The sequence below is a fragment of the Heterodontus francisci genome, chromosome 2, assembly GCF_036365525.1.
Source record: "Heterodontus francisci isolate sHetFra1 chromosome 2, sHetFra1.hap1, whole genome shotgun sequence".
NCBI classification, from domain to species: domain Eukaryota; kingdom Metazoa; phylum Chordata; class Chondrichthyes; order Heterodontiformes; family Heterodontidae; genus Heterodontus; species Heterodontus francisci.
Window position 1 is genome coordinate 19,334,305 of NC_090372.1, and position 24,969 is coordinate 19,359,273.

The 24,969-nt window shown below is 40.7% G+C and overlaps 1 protein-coding gene across 2 annotated transcripts in view; it reads left to right on the forward strand.

Moving 5' to 3' along the window:
• The window catches only part of exoc2 (exocyst complex component 2), a 332,668-nt gene that overhangs the window by 190,350 nt on the left and 117,349 nt on the right, over positions 1-24,969 (forward strand). For both annotated transcript variants that reach the window (XM_068055321.1, XM_068055329.1), the window contains exons 18-22: positions 4,125-4,205; positions 9,767-9,826; positions 10,234-10,295; positions 12,221-12,296; positions 15,169-15,285. In XM_068055321.1, the coding sequence (XP_067911422.1) occupies positions 4,125-4,205; positions 9,767-9,826; positions 10,234-10,295; positions 12,221-12,296; positions 15,169-15,285 (396 nt within the window). The remainder of the gene's footprint in view (positions 1-4,124; positions 4,206-9,766; positions 9,827-10,233; positions 10,296-12,220; positions 12,297-15,168; positions 15,286-24,969) is intronic.

Here is a 24,969-nt window from a genome sequence, read left to right on the forward strand (position 1 = left end):
TCTCTTCTCCAAGGAAAACAGTCCTAACTTCTTCAATCTATCTTCATAACTGAAATTCCTCATCCCTGGAACCATTCTCATGAATCTTTTCTGTACTCTCCAATGCCCTCACGTCTTTCCTAAAGTGCGGCACCCAGAAATAGACACGATACTCCAGCTGAGGCTTAACTAGTGTCTTATACAAGTTCAGCATAACTTCCTTGCTCTTGTACTGTATGCCCCATTAATAAAGCCCTGGACACTGTGTGCTTTATTGACTGCTCTCTCAACCATCCTGCCACCTTCAATGACCTTCATCTGCCACCTGACTGCCCATTCCACCAACTTGTCTGTTGTTTTGAAGTTCTACACGATCCTCCTCACAGTTCACAGTGCTTCCAAGTTTCGTATCATCTGCAAACTTTGAAATTGTACAATGTACACCAAGGTCTAGGCCATTAATATTATTCAGGAAAAGCAAGGGGTCCCAACACTGACCCCTGGGGAACTCCACTACAAACCTTCCTGCAGCCCGAAAAACATCCATTAACCACTACTCTTTGTTTCCTGTCACTCAGCCAATTTCGTATCCATGTTGCTACTGTCCCTTTTATTCCTTGAGCTACAGGTTTGCTCACATGTTTGTTGTGTGGCACCATATCAAATGCCTTTTGAAAGTCCATGGGCACCACATCAACAGCATTGCCCTCATCAACCTTCTCTGTTACCTCCTCAAAAAACTACAGCAAGTTAGTTAAACACGATTTTCCCTTAAGACATTCATGCTGGCTTTCCTTAATTAACTCGCATTTGTCCATGTGACTATTGATTTTGTCCCGAATTATTTTTTCCAGAAATTTTCCCACCACTGAAGTTAAGCTGACTGGCCTGTAATTGCTAGGCTTATCTTTACACCCTTTTTTGAACAAGGGTGTAATGTTTGCAATTCTCCAGTCCTCTGGCACCACCCTCGAGTCTAAGGAAGGCTGAAAAATTATGGCCAGTGCCTCTGCGAGTTCCACCCTCACTTTCCTCCGTATCCTTGGATGCATCCTATCTGGTCCTGGTGCTTTATCCACATTAAGTACAGGAAGCCTATCTAATATTTCCTTTTTATCAATTTTAAACCCTTCTAGTGTCTGCCTTAACTCCTCTTTCAACGTTGCCTGGGTTGCTGCATCTTCCTTGGCAAAGACAGATGCAAAGTATTCATTTAATACCTCAGCTATGCCCTCTGCCTCCATGTGTAAATCCCCTTTCTGGTCCATAATTGGCCCCACTCCTCCTTTTACCACCCTTTTACCATTTATATGCCTATAGAAAACTTTGGAATTTCCTTTAATGCTAGCTGCCAGTCTCTCTTCGTGCTCTCTCTTTGCTTCTCTTATTTGCTTTTTTACTTCCCCAGTGGACCTTCCATATTCAGCCTGGTTCTCAATCGTATTTTCCACCTGGCATCTGTCATAAGCACACGCTTTATTCCTTATCTTAATCTCTACCTCTTCTGTTATCCAGGGAGCTCTGGATTTGTTTGCCCTACATTTCCCTTTCGCAGGAGCGTACCTCAACTGTGCCGGAGTTATCTCTTTGAAGGAAGCCCATTGTTCATCTACCGGTTTTCCTGCCAGCTTTTGACTCCGATTTTTTTTGCCCCACCTCCATTCTTTCCCCTTTGAAGTTGGCCTTCCCCCAGTTAATTATTCTTACCCTAGATTATTCTTTGTCCTTTTCCATAGTCAGCCTAAACCTTATGATACAATGATCACTATCTCCTAAATGCTCTCCTACTGATACTTGATTCACTTGGCCCACCTCATTCCGAAGAACCAGGTCTAGCAGTGCGTCCTTCTCGTTGGACTATCAAGATACTGTTGTAGAAAATTTCCTGAACACACACTTGGAACTCTTGCCCCTCACTTCACTTTATGCTACTGTTATCCCAGTGTGTATTTGGATAATTAAAGTCCTCCATTATAACTACCCCATAATTTTTGCACCTCTCTGTAATTTCCTTGCAAATTTGTCCTTCCATGTCCTTCCCACTAGCTGGTGGCCAATAGACAACACCGAGCAATGTAACCACATCTTTTTTGTTCCTTAACTCTAGCCAAATTGATTCTGTCCTCAACCCCTCTGGGACATCATTTTTCTCCAGCACTGCAATGCTCTCCTTAATCAATACCGCCACCGCTCCCCATTTTTTTTCTCTTTCCTGAACACCTTGTATCCAGGAATATTTAACACCCAGTCCTGCCCTTCTTTGAGCCAGGTCTCTGTTGTAGCTGCAACATCATATTTCCACATGGATACTAATGTGCATCTGTACCTCGCCACTCTTATTAACCACACTCTGTGCATTCACATAGATACATTAACCTTGATTCAGACTTTATTACTTTCTTCCTTATTCTGACCGCACCTAATAACGTACTATTCCCTACTCTCGTGCTATCTATCTCCCCCAGTATTCTGTGCACCTTGGTATTCCTCTCTGATACTTGTTCCCGGTTCCCACACCCCTAACAAGTTACCAGTTTTTCTTCCCTCCAATCTGAGTTCCCTCTCAGGTTCCCACCCCCCTGACAATTTAGTTTAAACCCTCCCCAACAGCACTAGCAATTCTCCCTGCGAGGATATTCATCCCAGTCCTGCTAATCTGCAACCCGTCCAGCTTGTACAGGTCCCACCGGTCCCAATTTCTCAGAAATCTGATGCCGTCCCTCCTACACCAGTTCTCCAGCCACGTGTTCATTGCTTAATTCTGCTGTTCCTTTGCTCTCTTGCACGTGGGACTGGGAGTAATCCTGAGATTACTGCTTTTGATGTCCTCCTTTTTAATCTCCTTCTGAGCTCTCTCAAATCTGCTTTCAGGACCTCATCCCCCTTCTTACCTATGTCATTGGTACCAACATGGACCACGACCTCTGGCAGTTCACCCTCCCCCAGCCGCTCTGTGACATCCTTGACCCTGGGACCAGGAAGGCAACGCAACATCCTGGAGTCCCGTTTACTGCCGCAGAAACGCCTATCTATTCCCCTAACTCACGAATCATTACTGTTCTTCCACTCTTCTTCCTACAGATATGTCTGTCCAGGACACATGGTGCGTCTATGACTTCCCACATGCCACAGGCTGTACATTCCACTCGGCATACCTTAACTTTACAGACTATTTATTCTAAGTAGAATAGCTTACCAGGTACTCGCCAAACGGCACTTTCCACGGCACTGAAGCAAGAACCAAATACTAGAGGGTTTAAAAAAGTAGAAAATGGAGCACCTCCCCCACCCCCCCCCCCCCCTTCACTGAACTCACTACTAACCAAACTCGACTCTCCACAGTCAGCTTGCAATCTGCTTACCGTTGTAAAGGACATTCGTGAACCAGATGGGTTTTTACAACGATCGACAATGGTTTCATTTTTTTTTATTCCAGATTTATTAATTGAATTCAAATTTCGCCAACTATTGTGGTCATCTGAGATAATGTTAGATTTTTCACAAAGCTGTTGACAAAAATAAACCCCACTTATTGTAACTGTTGGAAGAAAAAGCAGTCTTCAAAAAAATGTAGCTATTGTTCCAAGACCAGTGTGGTATAATTTTGGTTGCATTTTAATGTTGGGTATAAATAACCCTGTCATAGGCGGTGCAGTGGTTAGCACTGCAGCCTCACAGCTCCAGCGACACGTGTTCGGTTCTGGGTACTGCCTGTGTGGAATTTGCAAGTTGTCCCTGTGACCGCGTGGGTTTCCACCGGGTGCTCTGGTTTCCTCCCACAGCCAACGACTTGCAGGTTGATAGGTAATTTGGCCATTGTAAATTGCCCCTAGTGTAGGTAGGTGGTAGGAGAATGGTGGGGATCTGGTAGGGAATATGGGATTAATGTAGGGTTAGTATAAATGGGTGGTTGTTGGTCGGCACAGACTCGGTGGGCCGAAGGGCCTGTTTCAGTGCTGTATCTCTAAATAAAATAAATACATAAAATTCAGGGAGTATTTTGCTCTTGCTCTGGAGACAAAACATAGCCTTCCTTAAAGACTACCATTTAACCCAAAGCACTGTGATATGTTATTAATATTTTCCTCTTTCGTTTAAGACACTGTGGTGTTTAAATAATAAAAATGTAATGCACTTTTTTCTAGCCTGCTCAGTTTGAACATCTTGTTGTGCAAACCCTACAAACTCTCAAAGAAACCATAGATTGCAAGCCTGGAGAAACCAATGTAAGTCTCACATTTCTGACTTAATTTTTGTGCTTTGACCAGTAATTTCCCTGCAGTGTTGCTGTGGAATGTTGGTGTAGGAGCTTATCTGGAGAAGCCACTTGAAACCTACCTTGCCTTTTTTTTTCAGATTCTATCTTTGTCCCTTTGAATGTCATTTATGACCATGCATATTTCTTCAGCTGAAAGAATGGAACAGTCAGGATCCTGGACTTGTTCCAGCCAAGTGAACTAAAGTATTCACCTTTTCCACATGGTGATCCATTCACTGATTGCACAATAATCTAAAGAACTATGCTTAACAAAAGCAAACAAGCTCTGATGCAATCTGGTTTGAAGTTGAAAAGTTTTAGTTGAGAGTTAAGAACTGAATTATTTGCTTTATCGAAGCTACTCTGAATCTGGTCAAAATCATATGGAGTTTTGATAAAATAAATCAGGATAAACTATTTCCACTGATTGGTGAGTCATTGAATAGAGGGTGTTATTTTGAGGTAGTCAACAGGACAAAGGTAGTTGAGTTTTTTTTTGTGCTTTTATTAAAAAATTTTTTTTAAAAAGGAACATTTAAATGACTGAGAAGAGCAGAGAAGTGGAAACTTGCATGGAGCTGAATTACCTCCTCCTGTGCTGTAAAGCTTCGATTCTATGTCAACCTGTCCCAATTATAGTAATATATTGTTATTGGCTATCGCTTGCAGGCGAGGCAAATTGTCTTTCGTGAGTCCGAAGATGTCTGATGAGGCTGATTCGGGACCTACAGATTTTATGGCACATAGAGCCTGTCTGGTTGTGTATTATTAGTTCGGGTCATGGCTTATTCGTTTTGCCACTCTCTCTTTTCCTCTTCATTTTGTCATCGTTGGATTTCAAAATGCTGGGATCCTTCCCACAGCATCTGCCTCCATCTGGTTCGGTCCAGGGCAATGGTCTCCCAGGCGTTGATGTCAATGTTGCATTTTTTCATGTTGGCTTTTAGCACATCCTTGAAGCGCTGCTTCTGTCCTCCTCTGGTGCATTTGCACTGCCTGAGCTGGGAGAAGACGACCTGCTTTGGGAGCCTGGTATCTGACATCCGAACTATATGAACAACCCAATGAAGCTGATGGTGTATAATCATACCCTCGATGCTTGTGGTGCCTGCTTGTGAAAGGATGTTGATGTTGGTGTGCCTGTCCTCCCACTTGGTATGAAGGATCTTCTGCAGGCAACGTTGATGATATGACACCAGTGTTTTGAGGTGCCTCCTCTATGTTGTCCATGTTGCTGTCCCGGGCTGATGAGGATTCATCATGAGTGCCTGGAAAATGTGGAACACTTCCAGTACCTTGGAAGTTATCTTTCACAGAAGGTTGACATTCCAATAAATTAGTTAAACATGATTTCCCTTTCACAAAACCATATTGACTCTGCTTGATTACCTTGAATTTTTCTAAGTGCCTTGCTATGACGTCTTTAATAATAGCTTCTGACATTTTCCCTATGACAGATGTTAAGCTAACTGGCCTGTAGTTTCCTACTTTCTGTCTCCCTCCCTTTTTGAATAAATGAGTTACATTGTCTATTTTCCAACCTAATGGCACCTTCCCCTGAATCTAGGGAATTTTGGGAAATTAAAACCAATGCATCAACTATCTCACTAGCCACTTCTTTTAAGACCCTAGGATGAAGTCCTTCAGAACCCGATGACTTGTCAGCCCGCAGCTTCAGTAATTTTTTCTGTGCCACTTCCCTGGTGATTGTAATTGTCTTGAGTTCCTCCCTCCCTTCCATTTCCTGATTCACAGCTATTTCTGCGATGTTACTTGTATCCTCTATAGTGAAGACTGATGCAAAATACACATTCAAATCATCTGCCATCTCCTTATTTTCCCCAGACTCACTTTCTATAGGACCAGTGCTCAGTTTGTTAACTTTTCTTTTTAAATATCTATAGAAACTCTTACTATCCATTCCTGTCTCAATCTTACAGGTTACTCATATAGAAACCCTGCTTAGTAAATGGAAGCCATAAATGTCTTTTAAACAATATCAGCAAAAGTTAATGGAAAGCATTTTTTTGAATGGCTTGAATTGACCTCATGCTAAGGTCAATTATAAGGGAATTCTTTGTCCAAATTGGTAGTTGCTTGTTCATTCCTGGCTGCTGCGCAAGTATCGAAAACAAGTAGGAAATAACTAGCTTTATTTGACAATTAGAAGTATGCTGTCTGAAGTGTAAAGGGCACATTAACGTAACTGCAATAGCATCATACAGACTAGGCAGAGCATGGGCTGCTTTATAAGGTTGGGAGTATTACTCTATTTTAACGTATAGGTGTATGCCTCTAATGCTCCAAATTACTGTTTTGCTATTAAATAAACACTGGGTTTGTACAGGTGTCAATTAAGAGGCTGCTTCCATTAAGTAAATTCAAAACAGATCTAGCAGCTCAAACTAGGGAATCCATGAGGCATTGTGAGCCATCAGCAGCACCAGAATTGTATTCCATCACAACCTGTAACCTCACGGCCTTGCATATCCCTCACTCTACCATTATTGTCAGGCCAGGGGACCCAACCATGGTTCAGTGAGGAATGTAGAAGCAGCACGCAGCACCAGGCCTACCTAAAAATGAGGTCCCAACCTGATGAAGCTGCAACATAGGCTTACATCCATGTTTAACAGCAGAAGCAGCATGCTATAGACCGAGCTAAGCAATCCCACAGCCAACGGATCAGATCAAAGTTCTGCTCAATGGTGGTGGACAGTTGAAAAACTAAGAGGAGGAGGAGGCTCTATGAACATTCCCATCCTCAATGATAGTGGAGCACAGCAAGTGAGTGCAAAAGACAAGGCTTGAAGGGTTTGCAAGCATCATCAACCAGATGTGCTGAGTGGATGATCCATCCCGATCTCCTCCTGAGACCCCTACCATCACAGATGCTAGTCTTCAACAATTTCAATTCGCTTCACATTATATCAAGAAACAGTTGAGTGCACTGGGAACAGCAAAGGCTATGGCCCCCAAAACATTCAGGCTGTCGTGCTGAAAACTGGATTCAGAACTAGCTATGCCTCTAGCCAAGCTGTTACAGCACAACTGCAACACTAGCATCTACCTGACCAAGTGGAAAATTGCCCAAGTATGTTCTATTCTCAGAATGCAAGACAAATCCAGTCTGGACAATTACTGCCCCATCAGTCTACACTCAAACATCAGCAAAGTGATGAAAGATATCATCGACAGGGCTCTTAAACTGCATTTACTCAGCAGTAACCTGCTCACAGATGCTCATTTGGGTTCTGCCAGATCTCAATTCAGTCTTGGTACAAACATGAACAGAAGAGCTGAATTTAAGGGTTGAGGTGAGAGTGACTGTCTTTGACTAGGCATCCTTAGTGAAATTGTAGTCAGTAGGAATAAGGGAAAACTCCTTTGGCTGTGTCCTAGGCAGAACTATCTTCAGTTGCTTCATCAATAATCTCCCCTGGATTATAAGGTCAGAAGTGGGGATGTTCACTGATGATTGTGCAATGTTACGTTTAATTCACAATTCCTCAGATACTGAAGCAGTTTGTGCTTGCTTGCAGCAAGACTTGGACAACATTCAGGCTGTGATGGAAACCACACCTGCCTAAATAAAACACATTAATTTCGTCATATGGAACATTATTTTTGAACTGTTGCTGGACATTGAACATGACTTGTTTTAAAAAGACCACAGCACAGTGGCTGAAAACATGGCTGCTCATTTGCATTCTAAAAGACAGTGGCATCGAGAGACAATGGGAGTACCCCCGGATTCAATTAGCCAGTTGGGTTTTGCCAATAGCAATGATCAAGAGACATTGAGAGTCATTGAATGTGTAAGAGCCAGCATTCCCCCCCTCCCCCACCCCACAACTGAGTGTGTCTGGTAAGCTGTGAGGAATCCACAAACCTCACAGGCAAGGCTATCTCGAGCACAAAGCTAGTCACATGACTAACCTGCTGACCAACCTGGAGTTAATTGAATTGTGCTTATAGAACAGTTTTTGGAAGAGACTGCAATTGAACTTCAAGACGGCATCTATCTCCCTCTCTCTCACTCTCATTCTCATGTGAAGTTCCAGGGAGCCACGGAAGCAACTTCAGCCTCAAGACAGAAGACTAGCAAAACAAGTTTGAAAGTGTGCACTGGGCTGCAATGAGAGCTGAAAGACTGAACTTCAATCAAAGACTTTACATCCAACCCAATGCCCTTAACTGAACTCCATCTATTATTCCCCTTTAATTCTTTCTCCTCCCCTGTCTCTATTCGCGTGTGTGTTTATCGCGTATGCATACTAGCGTGACCGTGTCGCGTATTTTCAGTAGTTTTAACTGAGTTTGAGTTTTAAGGTTGATATACTTGCACCTTTCTTGTTTAAATCTGAGAAAACCTGCCTGGTTGATTTATTTGCAATTACAATTAGAGAGCAGTAAGCAAGGACTCACTGAGAGGAAGCTAAAAACACTGTTTTAAAAATTAAACCCTGTTACAGCCAAACCAGGGACAGGGGAGCCCTAGACTCCTTCCTCACCTAGTCGTAACAAGGCTTAGGATGATAGTGACAAGTAACATTCGTGCCACACAAGTGCCAGGCAATGAGCATCTCCAACAAGCGAGAGTCTAACCACCTCCCCATGACATGCAATAGCATTACCATCACTAAATCCTCCCACTATCAATATCTTGTGGGGGGGCGGGGGGGGGGGGGGCGGGGGAAGAGTCACCATTGACCAGAAACTTAACTGGATCAGCCACATGAATTCTGTGGCTACAAGAGCAGGTCAGTGGTAGGTATTCTTTTGTTATAGATTGGCTGCTAGAGCTATGTGGGAATGTATTGTGACAGTGGAGATGATGCGTGCACAAGAGGGATGAGAAGAAGCAGACAGAAGAGCTTAAAGTGATTGTTGGAACAATTGAGATAGTGACAGGAAAGGAGTAGGTTTTGAGTTGGATGGTAGCCAGGAGTGGGAGAGGAGTGATAGATGGCTGTATACAAGGAAACAGGATTGGACCAGTTGTCAGGTGTGTGGCAGAAGATGTGGAAGCATTAGAAAATGTTGCAAATTGACATTTAAACTTCTGATGTTGGAATCAGCCTCTGACAAAATGTTCTAAAGGGATTTGGAGCAGTACAGGAGTAAGTGTGTAAGTGACCTTTAAAGTTGATATATTTTCTTGCATCTGTTATGTTATAAATGACCTATAAATTTTGGGTTTCTTTGGAATTTTCCTTTATAAAAATGCAGCAATTTTAATTGATTGAAGCAGATGGAAGAAATTTATATGGGGCAATCAGCTGCAAGTATCAGATGGAAAAGTTGCCAAGCATTTTGGTTATGATTTAATGTAACAAGTTAATACTTGATGGGTAACATGTTCGACACTTAAAAGTCCCTTGTAGGGTAGTATTGACATCAGTTGGAGATCAGTTAGTTAACTAAGCTTGCAAGTGTTCAGAGGTGCACATATAATATTTTATCTTGCATGGCCAGAAAATCCTATAATTGTCACATTTCACAGCAATAAATATTTGTTTATTACAGATATTTCAGCATGAGAAGAACCAGCAGCATGCATATGAACTATCCATTAATATCATGAAGGTGGGTAGAAGTTCAAAAGATGTTTCTAACTCCTCAAATGCAGAATTTATTGTCGCTTTGTAAATGTGTGTTCTCCATCCCTCCCACCACCACCCCCCACCCCATGTATGATTTCTGGGCTTGTGTAACAAGACAGTATACAAAGATATATGCAGGTATATCACTACTGATGAATATTGATCTTTAAATAGAACACTTTTTAAATAACAGTTGAAGCACATTCAGATAAATCCAGCATGTTGAAGACAGAAATAAGTTAGATGCGCAAACTTCGGTAATTAATTTGTTATAAAATAATAGATTGTCCAAGTTAAACCAAAAAGTACAAACTGCTTAGGATAGACTGTCAAGCATATTTGTAGCTATTATTTTTGGCATGTATAACTTTATTTCTTTTCATCTTAAAGGTGTTTATTGATTCCTTGGAGTACTTGAGTACTAAAGCTGATGGTGATGCAGACAGTATACAGTGAGTATATCACCCTTTTGGAAATAAGGGAAATATTATTCATGTAAATTAATATTTGGGAATATTTCCACTTTTGCTATTGATACTGCAATCAGTAATGCATTCATGATAAAAGTTTACAAATTTACTATAAATATGGATTAGCAAAAATCTTTTCCTATTAAGAATTGCGTTTACCTCTTTTTAGTTTTTTTATAATGCACCATCATCATTTTTTCATCCGAGACTTGAGCACAAAATTTGGGCTGATGCTCTGGTGCATTACAAAGGGAGTACTGCACTTTTTGAGGTGCTGTCTTTCAGGTGAGATGTTAAACTCAGGCCTCATCTGCCCTTTCAAGTGAATGTAAAAAGTCTCGTGGCACTATTTTGACAAAGAGCAGGGGAGTTCTTCCTTGTAACCTGGTCAAAATTTATCCATCAACCAACACCTAAAGCAGATTCAGATGTTGGAAATCTGAAATGAAAACAGAAAATTATGGTAATACTCAGCAGGTCTGGCAGCATCTGTGGAGTGAGATACAAGGTTGATGACTGATTATTATCACATTGCTGTTTGTGGAAATTGCTGTGTGCAAATTAGCTGCTGTGTTTCCTACGTTACAATAGTGACTACACTTCAAAAGTACTTCATTGGCTGGAAATCACTTTGGGATCTCCTGGGACCGTGCAAGGCACTATATCCTGTGGTGTATCATTCTATGACTATATAAATGCAGGTTCTTTCTTATTCTCTCTCTTTAAAAAAAAAAAATCTGCATTATTAGTTCACCAAAAAGTGCAACCAAGGAGTAAAATGTAAGTCATGTTTTTGTATATTTCCAATGAAAACAGTAGGATCGTCATTCAATAAAGTATCCTGTTTCAAGCATTCTATGTATATGAATAAAATCTGAAATGCCTACAAGTTGGTCAGTTATTTTTAAAATTCAGAAATATGCAACTTGAGCATTACATGGAAAGTATCATTACTATACTCAACAAAAATAGTAGTATGGAGAACCTGCTATTTTCTGTATTGAAAACCACTGTCATCACCCACACCACTCCACCACCTCCCCCCACCCCCACCAAAATGTAGCCTTATCCCTTCTGTCCTTGCAAACTATGACCCCTTCTCCAGTTTCCCTTTCCTCTCCAGAGTCTTTGAATGTATTTGAATGTCCAAATCCATGCCTTTCTTTGTTACAATTTCATGTTTAAACCCTGTCCAGTGAGGTTTCTGCCCCTGCCACAGCACTCGACCTCTTGCAGCCTTTAACATGCTTGACTACACCACCGTCCAAACTCTGGCATTGGTAACTGTAGGCACTACATTGCAGGTAGTGCAGAGGGCAGGATGAGCAATGGAAGGCAGTATTATTAGAGAGAGAGTAAAAATATGGATTGGCCACCTTCTACATGCTGTCTTGCCTATCCTTTCCTCATATTTCTCACCAGCAGGCAGAGAAAGAGAATTTAATAAAAGCTGGCATGGAGGCTATAATGACCCAGAATTAGCTGTTGTAATATATTTAAGATGATAAAATGTTCCTATGTGCTTCACAGGTGTGTTATGAAGCAAAATTAGACACCAAGTCACATAAGACGATATTAGGGCAGATGGTCAAAAGCTTGGCCAAAGAGATAGGTTTTAAAGAGTGTCTTAAAGAAAGAAAGAGAAGTAGAGAGGTTTAGGGAGGGAATGCCACAACTTAGCGCCTAAGCAGCTGAAGGTACAGCCACCAGTTGCGGAACAATTAAAATTGGGAATGCTTAAGACATTGTCAAGACATAAGGTTGTTGGTGCTCGTCATTACTACGGTGTAAAACTGACAGCAGATTCTGGCATACCCACATGTGCAATTAAACATGGAAATTAAGACTTCTTTATTATTTTCCAGTTATTACAAAAGATCAAAAGTGTTTTTTTCTTCTCTTTCTAGCCTCTCTAGCCTTTCTGTAGATATTTCATCCCCAGACTTACTTGGAAGCTTGCATGAAAACTTCAATCCAACCCCAGTAAGTACTGTGGCACTTCACTGAGTTTATTTGTAAAAATATGTGCAGCTCTTATCAATTCTATTTATTTAACTTGATTTTTTTTTACATTTTATTTTGATTCTACCAGATATTTTAGATTGGACCCTCTTGGTCTGGGAACTTCAGGCGATCAAACTAATCTAGCTGATTTGAATCTAGGAATCTGGTGGGGAGAAGTAAACTGATGTGATTATTATGTAATAGCTCAGCACCCAGACTTTCTTCCTTAATTGGAAATGCTTCAGAAACTTAGGGGGCCTACCCAATTTCAGGTTGAAGTCTGCCAAATTGATGGCTTTTTTTTTATTCTTTCGTGGGATGTGGGCATTGCTGGCAAGACCAGCCAGCATTGTTGCCCATCCCTAATTGCCCATGAACTGAATAGGTTGCTAGGCCATTTCAGAGGCAGTCAAAAATCAACCATATTGCTGTGGGTCCGGAGTCACATGTAGGCCACACCAGGTGAAGACGGCAGGCTTCATTCCCTAAAGGACATTAGTGAACCAGATGAGTTTTTATGACAATTGTTGATAGTTTCATGATACCATTACTAAGATTAGCTTTCAATCCCAGATTTTTTATTCATTAGCAGATTACTTTGTATAAAATGATTTTTTTCTTCTGAGTAAACTTTGATCTAATTGTTATGAATTTGGACTGTTCTATTTGGCAGACAAATGTAAAGTTGTTAAGAGTGTTTTAATTTACAGGCTTTGCACATTTGTATGAGTACTTTATACTGGAATGTGGCAAAGAATTAATAAAACCACTTAGTTATTACCCTACAATTTAACAAGCACCTTGTTTTAGCATAAGATCTGCTAGAAAGTGCAGTGTTGGTAGTGACTAATTCAAAAGCATTTCCAAAAGATCCTTATTACTTTATTCTTCATTCATTCATTGTCTATCAATAAACAAGTGGGATTTTCAATCATATAAATGAAAAAATTACCTATGTTGTTTGTATGCATACACAGCCATTTCCATTAAGTGATCTTCATTTCACTTTGTATAATATGTATTCCTGTTTAAAACAATATTGCTCCTGCTTTTGTGTGTATATATTACACATAATCACATCATGAAATTATTAGGGTAGTAAAGTTAATCCAATTGCTTTGAGTAAAAAATAAATCTGTTTGCATTAGAAACTTCCTATATACCATTTTCAGTCTAAAATACACTGATGCAAACCTAGTATAGATAAATATCCATCAAGACCCAGTTCAGACCTGATTTGAAAAATGTCATAAGCTACAGTCTGGCTTCTAGCCAAGCAATATCCTTTTTGCACCCTGTTCAGTTCAGCCTCAAAGCAATCACTATTCTAATGACTTCACACTCAACCAATTCTGCCTAATATATGGAAAGAAACTAAAGCAGTATTGTGATATATATAGTACAGCTGAGAAGCAGGCAGATGTTTAAGCATTAACCAGCCTTGCTCTGTTTGTTGCTAGCAAAAGTAAGCAGAGCTTGATATGGAAAAGAGAGCAAAAGATAGAAATTCAAATGGAGACTGGATGCACACAAAGATATATATATATAAATAGAAAGTAAAGGAAAAAACAGAAATTGCAATTGCAAGAAAGAAAAGTTACTGTTAAGGCGTATGCCTTAACAAAAGGGCAGATTAGAAAATACATGGGGGTGAAGTTCTTTTTAAAAACATGAATACAGAGAAAACTAAGATTGAGGAAATCAAAAGAGCAGAGCAATTAAATGAGCAATCAACAAGAATTCAGTGTTTTATTATGTTTTATGTTTTCAGTACGTTAAAATGGTTAAATATTTCAGTAGCTCAGCTCAGACAAGTCCCAAGTATTACATCAGTATGCCACTTCTTAAAACTCCATCTTTGTAGATTCTCTGAGTCACAAATTCCAAAATGAATTTGGAATAGTTTGGCATTCCTATCCACTCAAAGTAACTGAGTCTTTCAAAAAAGTCAGAGCATCATCTGGGTATATGGTTAACATTCAGCCCCATCATTGCTGCTGAGCTAATGGATAGGAATTTGGCAGTAGTATATGGTCAGCCTGTTTATTGTAGAATGTACACAAGGCACCCCAAATAAGTAAGTGAGTGTTCGGAGGATTTAATGTGGGTAGCGGAGGAATCATACATTTCTCAAAAAAGGTGGTGGGGGTTGTACACAGATCCTGTTTTTCCATTGGGTCCTCAAATGGGAACTAGGAAGATAATGGGTGGAATACATTCATCAGAGGCAAGGAAGATATTTTAATTCCAGCTTTACATGGATGTGCTGATGGGGTCAAAACAGCAGTCCTACTATTGCACATCTGGAAAATTAGTTTTCTTTGAAGTAATTTCCTTCTGGAAATAGCAGTAATGATGCAGGTTAATAAAGCCATAGAAAAGCAAACAAAGCACATGGGTTCATTTCTAGAGGGGCAGAACTGAATAGCAGAGAAGTTAAGTGCTGTGCCCTTAATAGAGCAGGATACCAGATATATGAAATGTGGAATAACGGAGAGGACAGGGTAGATTCTTTAACTTTTATTTTAAGCAACCTTTTAAATTCAGCTAGCACTTGGCCATTGTATGTTGGTTTTCACATTTCAAGCACTTGCAAACTTCAAATTGTAGTAGTACCTGTAACTCTTTTCTGGCAGTAGACAGGGAACGTGTAGCCCCTATGTCGTCTTATGTGAGTGAATCTTCTTGCACTCCGTCCTTGTGCATTAGGAACGCTGAAGTTTTGCAAGTTTTAGAACACAGAAAAAAAATGGAATTTTTGAGTTAGGAGGGAATAGAGCATTATAAGTCAAAACACAGTAATACATATTAATGGTTAGTACTTTAAGCACTTGTATTTTAAATTTATTAGGAACAAAAACTACTGATTGTTCTCAGCAACTGTGAGTACCTGGCATGTCACACCTTCAACAACTTAGCGGAACACTTCGAGAAACATGCTTTCCAAGGCACAGAGAAAATTGCTCAGGTACAGTAATTGTAAAGGGTTGTTGAAAGGCACAATATGATCCTTGAGTAATGTGGAAGATTTCAAGTAGTAGTATTAATGACTAATTGTAGACAGAGGTAATTCATTTTAGTTTTAGACCTGCTGCTCAATTTAATGCTTACACTTAAACTATTGCAGAGTATTACAAGGCATTTACAGTGCAGAAGCAGGCCATTTGGCACAACAGGTCCATGGCAGTGTTTATGCTACACATGAGCTTCCTCCCACCCTTCTTCATCTAACCTCATCAACATATCTCACTCATACTTATCTAGATTCCCCTTGAATGCATCTATGCTATTTGTCTCAACCACTACTTGTGGAAGTGAGTTCCGCATTCTAATTACTCACTGGGTAAAAAAGGTTCTCCTGAATTCTCTATTGGTTTTGTTTGTGACTATCTTATATTTATTGCCCCGGTTCTGGTTTCATCCTACATTTACCCAATCAGTCATGATGACTGCTCTGCGGTTACCCCTCAGTCTTCTCTTTTCTAGAGAAAAGAGTCCCAACCTGTTCAACCTTTCCTGGTGGGTTTAACCTCTCAGTTCTGGTGTCATTCTTGTAATTGTTTTTACACCTTGTCCAGTGCATCTATATTTTTTATAATATGGAAACCAGAACTGTTGCAAACATTCCAAAAGTAGTCTAACCAAGGTTCCATACAAGTTTACCGTAACTTCTCTGCTATTCAGTTCTGCCCCTCTAGGAATGAACCCCAGTGCTTTGTTTGCTTTTCTATGGCTTTATTAACCTGCATCATTGCTGTTAGTGTTATATGTATCTACTCCCAGATTCCCCTGTTCCTCGTCCCCATTTTGGCACTATTTTTCAAGGAGAATGCTGGCCTCCTTATTCTTAGCAAAATGTTCTTTCTTTTGGGCCTCCTTATCTCGAGAGACAATGGATACGCGCCTGGAGGTGGTCAGTGGTTATTCTTAGCAAAATGTACAGTTAGCTATATTGAAGTCCGTTTGCTAATTACATGTCCATTCTGCAAGTTTATTAATGTTTTCCTGTGTTTTGTAGCAGTCCTCCTCTGTATTACCTACACCCTAAATTTGGTGTCATCTGCCAATTTTGATATTGATCTCAGAGTCCAAATCATTTATGTAAATGGTGAACAATAGTGTTTCTAGTACTGATCCTTGTGGAACACCACTTCCCACCATTTGCTGATCTGTGTAACTTTAATCTCTACTCTCTTTTCTGTTTTCATCTTGTCATCTATTCTTCTACCTATCCCCTGACACCACATGTTCTGACCTTTGTCATAAGTCTATTATGCAGTACCTTAGCGAAGGTTTTTTGGAAATCCAAATATATTACGTCTACTGCATTAGCCTGATCTACCCTTTCTGTTCGCTCTTCAAAGAATTCAACTACTCCAGATTTTTCTTCTTTGGAATGTTAGTTATTTTAGCTTGCTCATTGACCAAAAATATCCTTCCATATCATTCCTGTATAGATCCAATGAGGTTGTACCTATTCTTGCAGCACATTTTACCTAGTTCTAATAGCAAATAGGTGCTCTACCAATTCCTCCAACTGGATGATCAAGAAACATGTGAAATTCTATGCAACAAAAGCCCAACTCCAGATTTAAGCATGTGATCTAGACTGATGCTTAGTGTAATATTGAGAGAATGCTATATTCTAAGAGGAGCTGTCTTTCAAAAGAAATGTTAAATCGATACCCTTATTGTCTATTCAGATGAAAATAAAAGATCCCATGGCATTCTTTTGAAGAAGAGCAGGTTGTTTTCATGGTGTGCAGGCATCAAACAACACCACTGAAACAAATTAACTGCTGTTCATGGGACCTTGCTGCATGCAAACGGTTTGCAATGTTTGTCTATATAACAACAGTTCTAAAGAAAAAGTAATTAGCTGTGAAATACTTCGAGACATCCTGGGGTCATAAGAGATGCAAGTTATTTTCTTTCTTTGTGTAGACTCTTAGCATTTTTTGTTGTATACAAGATTAATTTTTTGATTTTTATTTTAAAAGGTGAATCCATTCAAACTTTCTATGAATTGGTGTGAATGTTTTGGTACTATTACATAAAAACAGGAAATAGCTGTGGAAATCAGGATGTTTTGTATCTGCAGTTTTGAGTGTCACTTTGTATCATTCACTGATGTTTAATGCTACCATCTTTATGTGGAGTGAATTGGCTTATATCTTATTTTCCTTCAGTCCCAATTTTAAACTATAATAATTCACTTCAAAGCATTTAGCCATTTAAGTAGCGAATGTTCTGAGGAAGATTGAATCTCAAGTATTGTGGCCTTAATTTTAACAAACTCTTCCCCCTCCCCCCCCCACCCCACTGACAGATAAGAAAGGGTCAAGCCCGGGTTAAACAAAAGCATACAGTATTGGAGGCAACTTTGTAGCATGTGTTGAAAATTGTTTAGGAGGTAGGAGACAGAGCCCAAAATAAAGAGTACAACAACAATTTGCATTTATATAGCACTTTAAACAGCCCCAGGTACTTCACAGGAACGTTATCAAACAAAATTTTATATCAAACCATATAAGAAGGTATTAGGACAGGTGACCAAAAGCTTGGTCAAAGAGGTCGATTTTAAGATGCGTTGTAAAGGAGGATAGGGAGGTGGAGAGGTTTAGCGAGGGAATTCCAGAATTGGCCCTAGGCATGTGAAGGCACAGCCGCCACTGGTGGTGTGATGAGAATTGGAAATGTGCAAGAGGCCAGAATTAGAGGAGCTCAGAGCTGGAGGAGGTTACAGAGATAGAGAAGGGACAAAGGATGAAAAGTTTAAAATTTTCTTCTGATTGGCGCAGTGTAACAAATGGTGTTCCCAGGGGCAATGCTGGGACCTCAACTGTTCACTACAGTTACCAGTGACTGTTGAAGGAACATAAATTTTTGTATCAAAGTTTACAGATGACAAGAAGCACTATATGTAGTGCAAACAGGAACACAGAGTAAAGGCCTGCTTGGGTCTGCAAATGAGACCCGACCCGAGCCCGACAGAACCCCATCCGACCTGAGCCTGACCCGGCCCGAGTCCTTCCATCTTTTCCCGACCCGACCATCAGTTAACCTACCTTCTGTTTTTCACTTTGTTCCTTACCTGCACAAGCTTAAAATAACTGTAACAAATCCACCTTTTAAGTCCAAAAAGTAAATTAACATTAGAGTCACTTACCTAAGGTGGTGATAGAGCGTGTCCGATCTGACCCGACCCGAGCCCGAAAGCCGGACCCGGAAGCGCGACCCGACCCGAACCCGACACACATTGTCAGGTCCTGTCGGGTTCGGGTCGGGTAGCGGGCCTTTAACACGGAGTTACAAAGAGACATGGATAGATGAAGTGAGTGGGCAAAACTGTGGCAAATAGAGATCAATGAGGGGAAGTGTCAGTAATCTACTTTGGATCCAAGAAAGAAAATATGCTGATTTGTCTAAATCATTGAAAACTAGAAACTGGAGGAGCAAAGGGATTTGGGTGTTCTTGTGCACAAATTAGCTTTAAAAAAAAAGCCTGTGGATAGGTTCAAAAAGTAATCAAAAAGGATAATGAAATTTTAGCCTTTATATTAATCGGGCTAGATTACAAGGGGAGGAAGCTATGCTTCTAAAATATTGTGTTCAGTTCTTGACATCACATCTCAGGAAGGAGATGCGATGAATATTCATCAGAGTTGTACCGGGGCTAAAAGGGTTAAGTTATAAAACAGGTTGCATAAAGTTAGCTTATATTCCCTTGAGTATTGGAGATCGATGTGTGATCTAATGGAGGTGTTTAAAATGATAATGGGGTTTGCTGGATAGATAAACAGAAACTATTTCCACTGGTGTGGAATCCATAACAAGAGGGAATAATCTTAAAATTAGACTGAGGACATTCATGAGTAAAATCAGGAAACACTTCTTCGCCCAAAGGGTAGTAGAAACCTGGAATTCTCTTCTCCAAAAGGCTGTGGATGCTGAGTCAAATGGAACTTGAAATTGAAAGGGACAGATTTTTGTTAAGTAAAGATATCAATTGATATGGAAGAAAGGCATGTGACCCGAGTTGAGGTTCAGATGAGCTGTGATCTAATTGAATGGCAGAACAGGCTCAAGGGGCTGAATGGCCCACTGCAGTTCCTGTGTTGCATATGATTAACCACTTGGGCACTTAGAGTCATACAGCATAGAACAGGCCATTTGACCTTTTGACAAAGGTTGAAAAAAAATTGAAAAAGCTATCCGATTCGTCAAACTGCCCTGCTCTTTCCCCATAGCCTTGCAAATTTATTTTCTGAACAAAGTTTAGATGCAATCATACTGCTGATATGTGTGACTTTATACGAGTTAAATTACGCTCCAGACGCATTCATGATGCACTTTCGTTATTTGGAGCTCTGGTTTGTTATGCAGATCTATGAATTATAAAAATACTGATATTTTTAATGTCAGGAAAATAATCCATTAAGTAACGTTCAGCAGTTCTTATTTCTGGTTTTCTGAAAACATGATTGCCCTTCTTTACAGGAAATCTTAAGTTAGATATGGTGATAAGGAAGGGAGATAAGGGGAGTGGGACTAGCTGAGCTGCTCTCAGAGAGCTGGCATAGCCACGATGGGCTGAATGGCTTCCTTCTGTGTTGTAACTATTCTATGATATGAAATGATTTAAAAACTTGACTTTACTTTAGAAATATTAAGCTCATCAGGTTTCTTGTAGAAAACAACTTTGTTCATTTTTTTTTCTTGGAGAATACATATAATGAATTTTTTGCATCATATCTGATAAAGTCACCTGCTCATGATCACTTACCTTCCCTCAGTGAATTGCAGTTTATCAAGATTTATATATGAAATGAGTCTTTAAATCATTTCATATCATAGAATGGTTACAACGCAGAAGGAGGCCATTCAGCCCATCGTGGCTATGCCAGCTGTCTGTGAGAGCAGCTCAGCTAGTCCCACTCCCCTGCCTTTGCCGCTAGCCCTGAAAATCTTTTCTTTTCAGATAATTATCCAATTCCTTTTTGAAAGCCACTGCCTCCGCCATACCTTCAGGCAGTGCATTCCAGATCCTAATCACTCGCGTAAAAAAAGTTTTTCCTCATGTACGCTTTGGTTTATTCTCCATTGACACAAAATTGATGTCCTCTGGTTCTTGACCCATCCACGAATGGGAATCGTTTCTCCCTATCAAATCTGTCCAGACCCCTCATGATTTTGAACACTTCTATCAAATCTCCTCTCAAACTTTCCTTCTGTAAGGAGAACAACCCCAGCTTCTCCAATCTATCCCTGTAATTGAAGTCCTGCATCCCAGAAACCATTCTCATAAATCTTTTCTGCACCCTCTCCAATGCCTTTGCATCCTTCCAAAAGTTTAGTGCCCAGAATTGGACACAGTACTCCAGTTGAGGCTGAACCAGTGCTCATAAAGGCTCACCATAACTTTCTTGCTTTTATACTCTGTGCCTTTATTTATAAAGCCCAGGATCACTTTCGCAACCTGCCCTGCCACCTTCAGCGATGTGTGCACGTATGTTCCCAGGTCCCTTTGCTTCTGCACACCCTTTAGTATTGTATCCTTCTGTTTATATAGCTTTTCTTTATACTTCCTACCAAAATGTATCATTTCACACTTTGCTACATTAAATTTCATCAGCCATGTGTCCACCCATTCCACCAGCCTATGTCCTCTTGAAGTCTACCACCATCCTCCTCACAGTTCACAATACTTCCAAGGTTTATGTCATTTGCAAATTTTGAAATTGTGCCTGCGCACCTAAGTCTAGGCCATTAATCTAGATCAAAAAAAGCAGTGGTCCTAATACATTCCTAAAGCAGTGGTCCCTGGAGAACCCAACAATATACTGTCCTCCAGTCTAAAAAAGAAGCGTTCGCCACTACTCTCTACTTCCTGTCACTCAGCCAACTTCAGTTACGTGCTGCCGCTGTCCCTTGTATTCCATGGGCTTCAACTTTGCTGACAGGCCTGTCATGTGGCACTTTATCAAATGCCTTTTGGAAGTCCATATATACCACATCAACTGTATTACCCTTATCAACCAACTCTGCTACCTCATCAAAAAAACTCAATCAGATTAGTTAAACATGATTTGTCCTCAACAAATCCACGCTGACTTTCCTTAGTTAATCCACGCTTGTCCCACCTCATTTCCCAGAACCAGATCCAGCAATGCCTCCTTCCTCCTTGGACCAGAAACATATTGATGTAGAAAATTCTCCTGAACACACTTGAGAAACTCTTGCCCTTCTCTGCCCTTACGCTATTACCTCCCAGACTCCATTAGGATAATTAAAGTCCCCCATTATAATTACTGTATAGTTTCTGCACCTCGCTGTAATTTCCTTTCAAATTTGTTCCTCTATCTTTCCCACTAGTTGGTGCTCTAAAGAATACACAACATCCTAACAGCACTATGGGAGTACCCGTACCAGATGGACTGCAGCGGTTCAAGAAGGCGGCTCACCACAACCTTCTCGACGGCAATTTAGGATGGGCAACAATGCCAGCAAAGCCCACATCCCATGAAAGAATATAAAGAAAAGTTACCTCTTTTGTTTCTTGGCTCTAACCAAATAGATTCTGTCCTTGACCCCTCTAGGGTGTCCTCTCTCTCCAGCACTATAATATTATCCTTAATCGATACTGCCACCCCTTTTCCTTTCTTTCCTGAAACCTTGTATCCAGGAATATTTAGTACCCAGTCCTGTCCTTTTTTGAGCCAGGTCTCCGTCATCACCACAGCATCATATTCCCACATGGCTACCTGTGCTTGCAGCTTACCAATCTTATTTACTGCATTCCGTGCATTCACATACATACACAGTAAACCCAATTTAGGACTTATTGCATTTCCTCTTACTCTGACTCCACCTAATAACTTACTATTTCTTATTCTAGTGCTATCTGCCTCTCTCAATTCTTTGTGTACCTTGTTTTCCTCTCTTCCCTCTTGCCAAGTTAGTTTAAACCATCCCCAATAGCACCAGCAAACCACCCAACAAGGATATTGGTCCTGGCTCTGTTCAGGTGCATCCCTTCTGGCCTGTACATGTCCCATGTCCCCTAGAACCGATCTCAATGTTCCAGGAATCTAAAACCCTCCTCCCTGCACCATCTCTCCATCCACAAATTCATCTGCTCTATCCTCCTATTCCTATACTCAACAGCGTGTGGCTCTGGGAATAACCTGGCATTACTACCTTTTGAAGTCCTGCTTGCTAGTTTCCTTCCTAACTCCCAAAAATCTGCCTGCAGGACCTCATCCCTCTTTTTATCTATGTCGTTGGTACCGACATGGACTGTGATCACTGGCTGTTTACCCACCTCCCTCAGAGTGCTCTGCAGCTGCTCAGTCAGATCCCTGACTCTGGTACCAGGGAAGCATCCTGAATTCACATCTGTGGCCACAGAAATGCCTGTCTGTTCCCCTAATTATACAATCTGAATTTACTGAATGTCACACTGAAACAAGATTGGTCAAAGGAATGTAAATCTCCCACAAGATGCCATATATGTTACAAGGACTGTCTTGTACCATGCTTTTACTTTAGAAATGAGTGCAGGTTACAGTATTGTGGGATCCTCCATGTGCTTTTTTTCAGCTACTCTGGGCTTGTCAAGTTCTGAAGGCCCAGGTAATTGCTAATTTAACCCATGGGCATGTTAAAGCACCTGAATACAAGAGGAGTGACTTATTCTTTGTAATATAATAATGTGTGAGCGTCACATTGCTTTATTTGTTAGATATGGATGTGCTTTTTAAAAAAAAAGTTCATGGGATGTGTTGAATGAGACAGGTTATTAGGTAGCATGGTTATTTTCCATGCTCCCCACTGCAATCCATTTGGATTGGCATGGTATGGTCATAGTCGAATACGCTGTTAATTCCATTCATAACCTAAGGCAAGCTGATATTGTAAACAATCCCCTCTCCTCTGGTAGTGTCCCTTGCTCTTTTAAATCAGTCACTGTACCCTTCCTACACATAAAAGCTATCCTTTCCTTGAAAACTACCACTCCATCGCCAACCAAGACGAGCAGGGACTACAGGGAAGATGAGCAAACTGATTGCAGTACCATGGTTTTGAGGACTACTCAAGTTGGTGGATTATAAGGAAATGCATTAGTGGTAGGGAACAGTACAGTTAGGGGACAGATACTGTTCCCTGCAGCCGAGAGCATGCGTCCCGAAGGCTGTGTTGCATGCCCAATGCCAGGGTTAAGGACATCTCCTCAGGGCTGGAGAAGAACCTGGAATGGGAGGGGAAAGATCCAGTTGTCGTGGTTCACGTAAGTACCAAGGACATAGGTAAGACTAAGAAAGAGGTTCTGCTGAGGGAGTATGAGCAGCTAGGAGCTAAGTAAAAAAGCAGCACCACACAGGTAATGATCTTTGGATTACTACCTGAGCCACAAGCAAATTAGCATAGGGTAAATAAAGATCAGAGAGTTGAATGCATGGCTCAAAGATTGGTGTGAGAGAAATGGTTTTCAATTCATGGGGCACTGACATCAGTATTGGGGAAAGAGGGAGTTGTTTTGGACGTTTGACTAAGACAAATGTGGGTCCATTACAGGCAGAGTCAGGAGAATTTATAATGGAGATTAGAGAAATGGCAGAGAAGCTAAATGATTGCTTTGTGTCTGTCTTCACTGAGGAAGATACAAGAAATCTCCCAGAATTAGAGATCAAAGAAATTAGGGAGAATGAGGAATTGAAGGAAATTGGAGAAATTAATGGGGCTGAAGGTTGATAAGTCCCCAGGACATGATATTCTACATCCCAGAAAGAGGTGGCTATGGAGATAGTGGATGCCATGGTGATCATCTTCCAAAATTCTATAGATTCTGAAGGGGCTCCTGAATATTGGAAGGTCGTAAATGTCACCCCACTATTTTAAGAAGGGAGGGAGAGAGACAACAGGGAATTACAGACTTGTTGGCCTTACATCAGTCATTAGGAAAATGCAAGAATTTATTCTCAAGGGTGTGATAAATGGACATTTGGATAGTAATGATCCGATTGGGCATAGTCAACATGGATTTATGAATGGGAAATCATATTTGACGAACCTGTTGGAGTTTTTTGAGGATGTTACTAACAGAATTGATAAAGGGGAGTCGGTGGACATGGTATACTTGGATTTTCAGAAAGCTTTTGATAAAGTCCTCTGCAGGAGGTTATTTAGCAGAATTAAAACACTTGGGATAGGAGGTGATGCACTGACATGGATTAAGGATTGGTTAACAGGCAGCAAACAGAGAGTAGGAATAAGTGGGTCATTCTCACGTTGGCAGGCTGTGACTACTGGGGTACTGCAGGGATCAGTGCTTGGGCCCCCGCTGTTCACTATATATATCAATGAATTGGGTGTGGGGACTAAATGTAGTATTTCCAAGTTTGCGGATAACACAACAATAGGTAGGAATGTGTGTTGAGGGAGATGCAAAACAGCTTCAAGGGGACTTGGACAGACATAGCGAGTGGGCAAGAACGTGGCAGATGGAATATCATGTGGAAAAATGTGAGGTTATCCACTTTGGTGGGAAAATAGATGTGCAGAGTATTTCTTAAATGGTAAGAGATTGGAAAGTGTAGCTGTACAAAGGGACCTGGGTGTCCTTGTCAATAAGTCACTGAAAGCTAACATG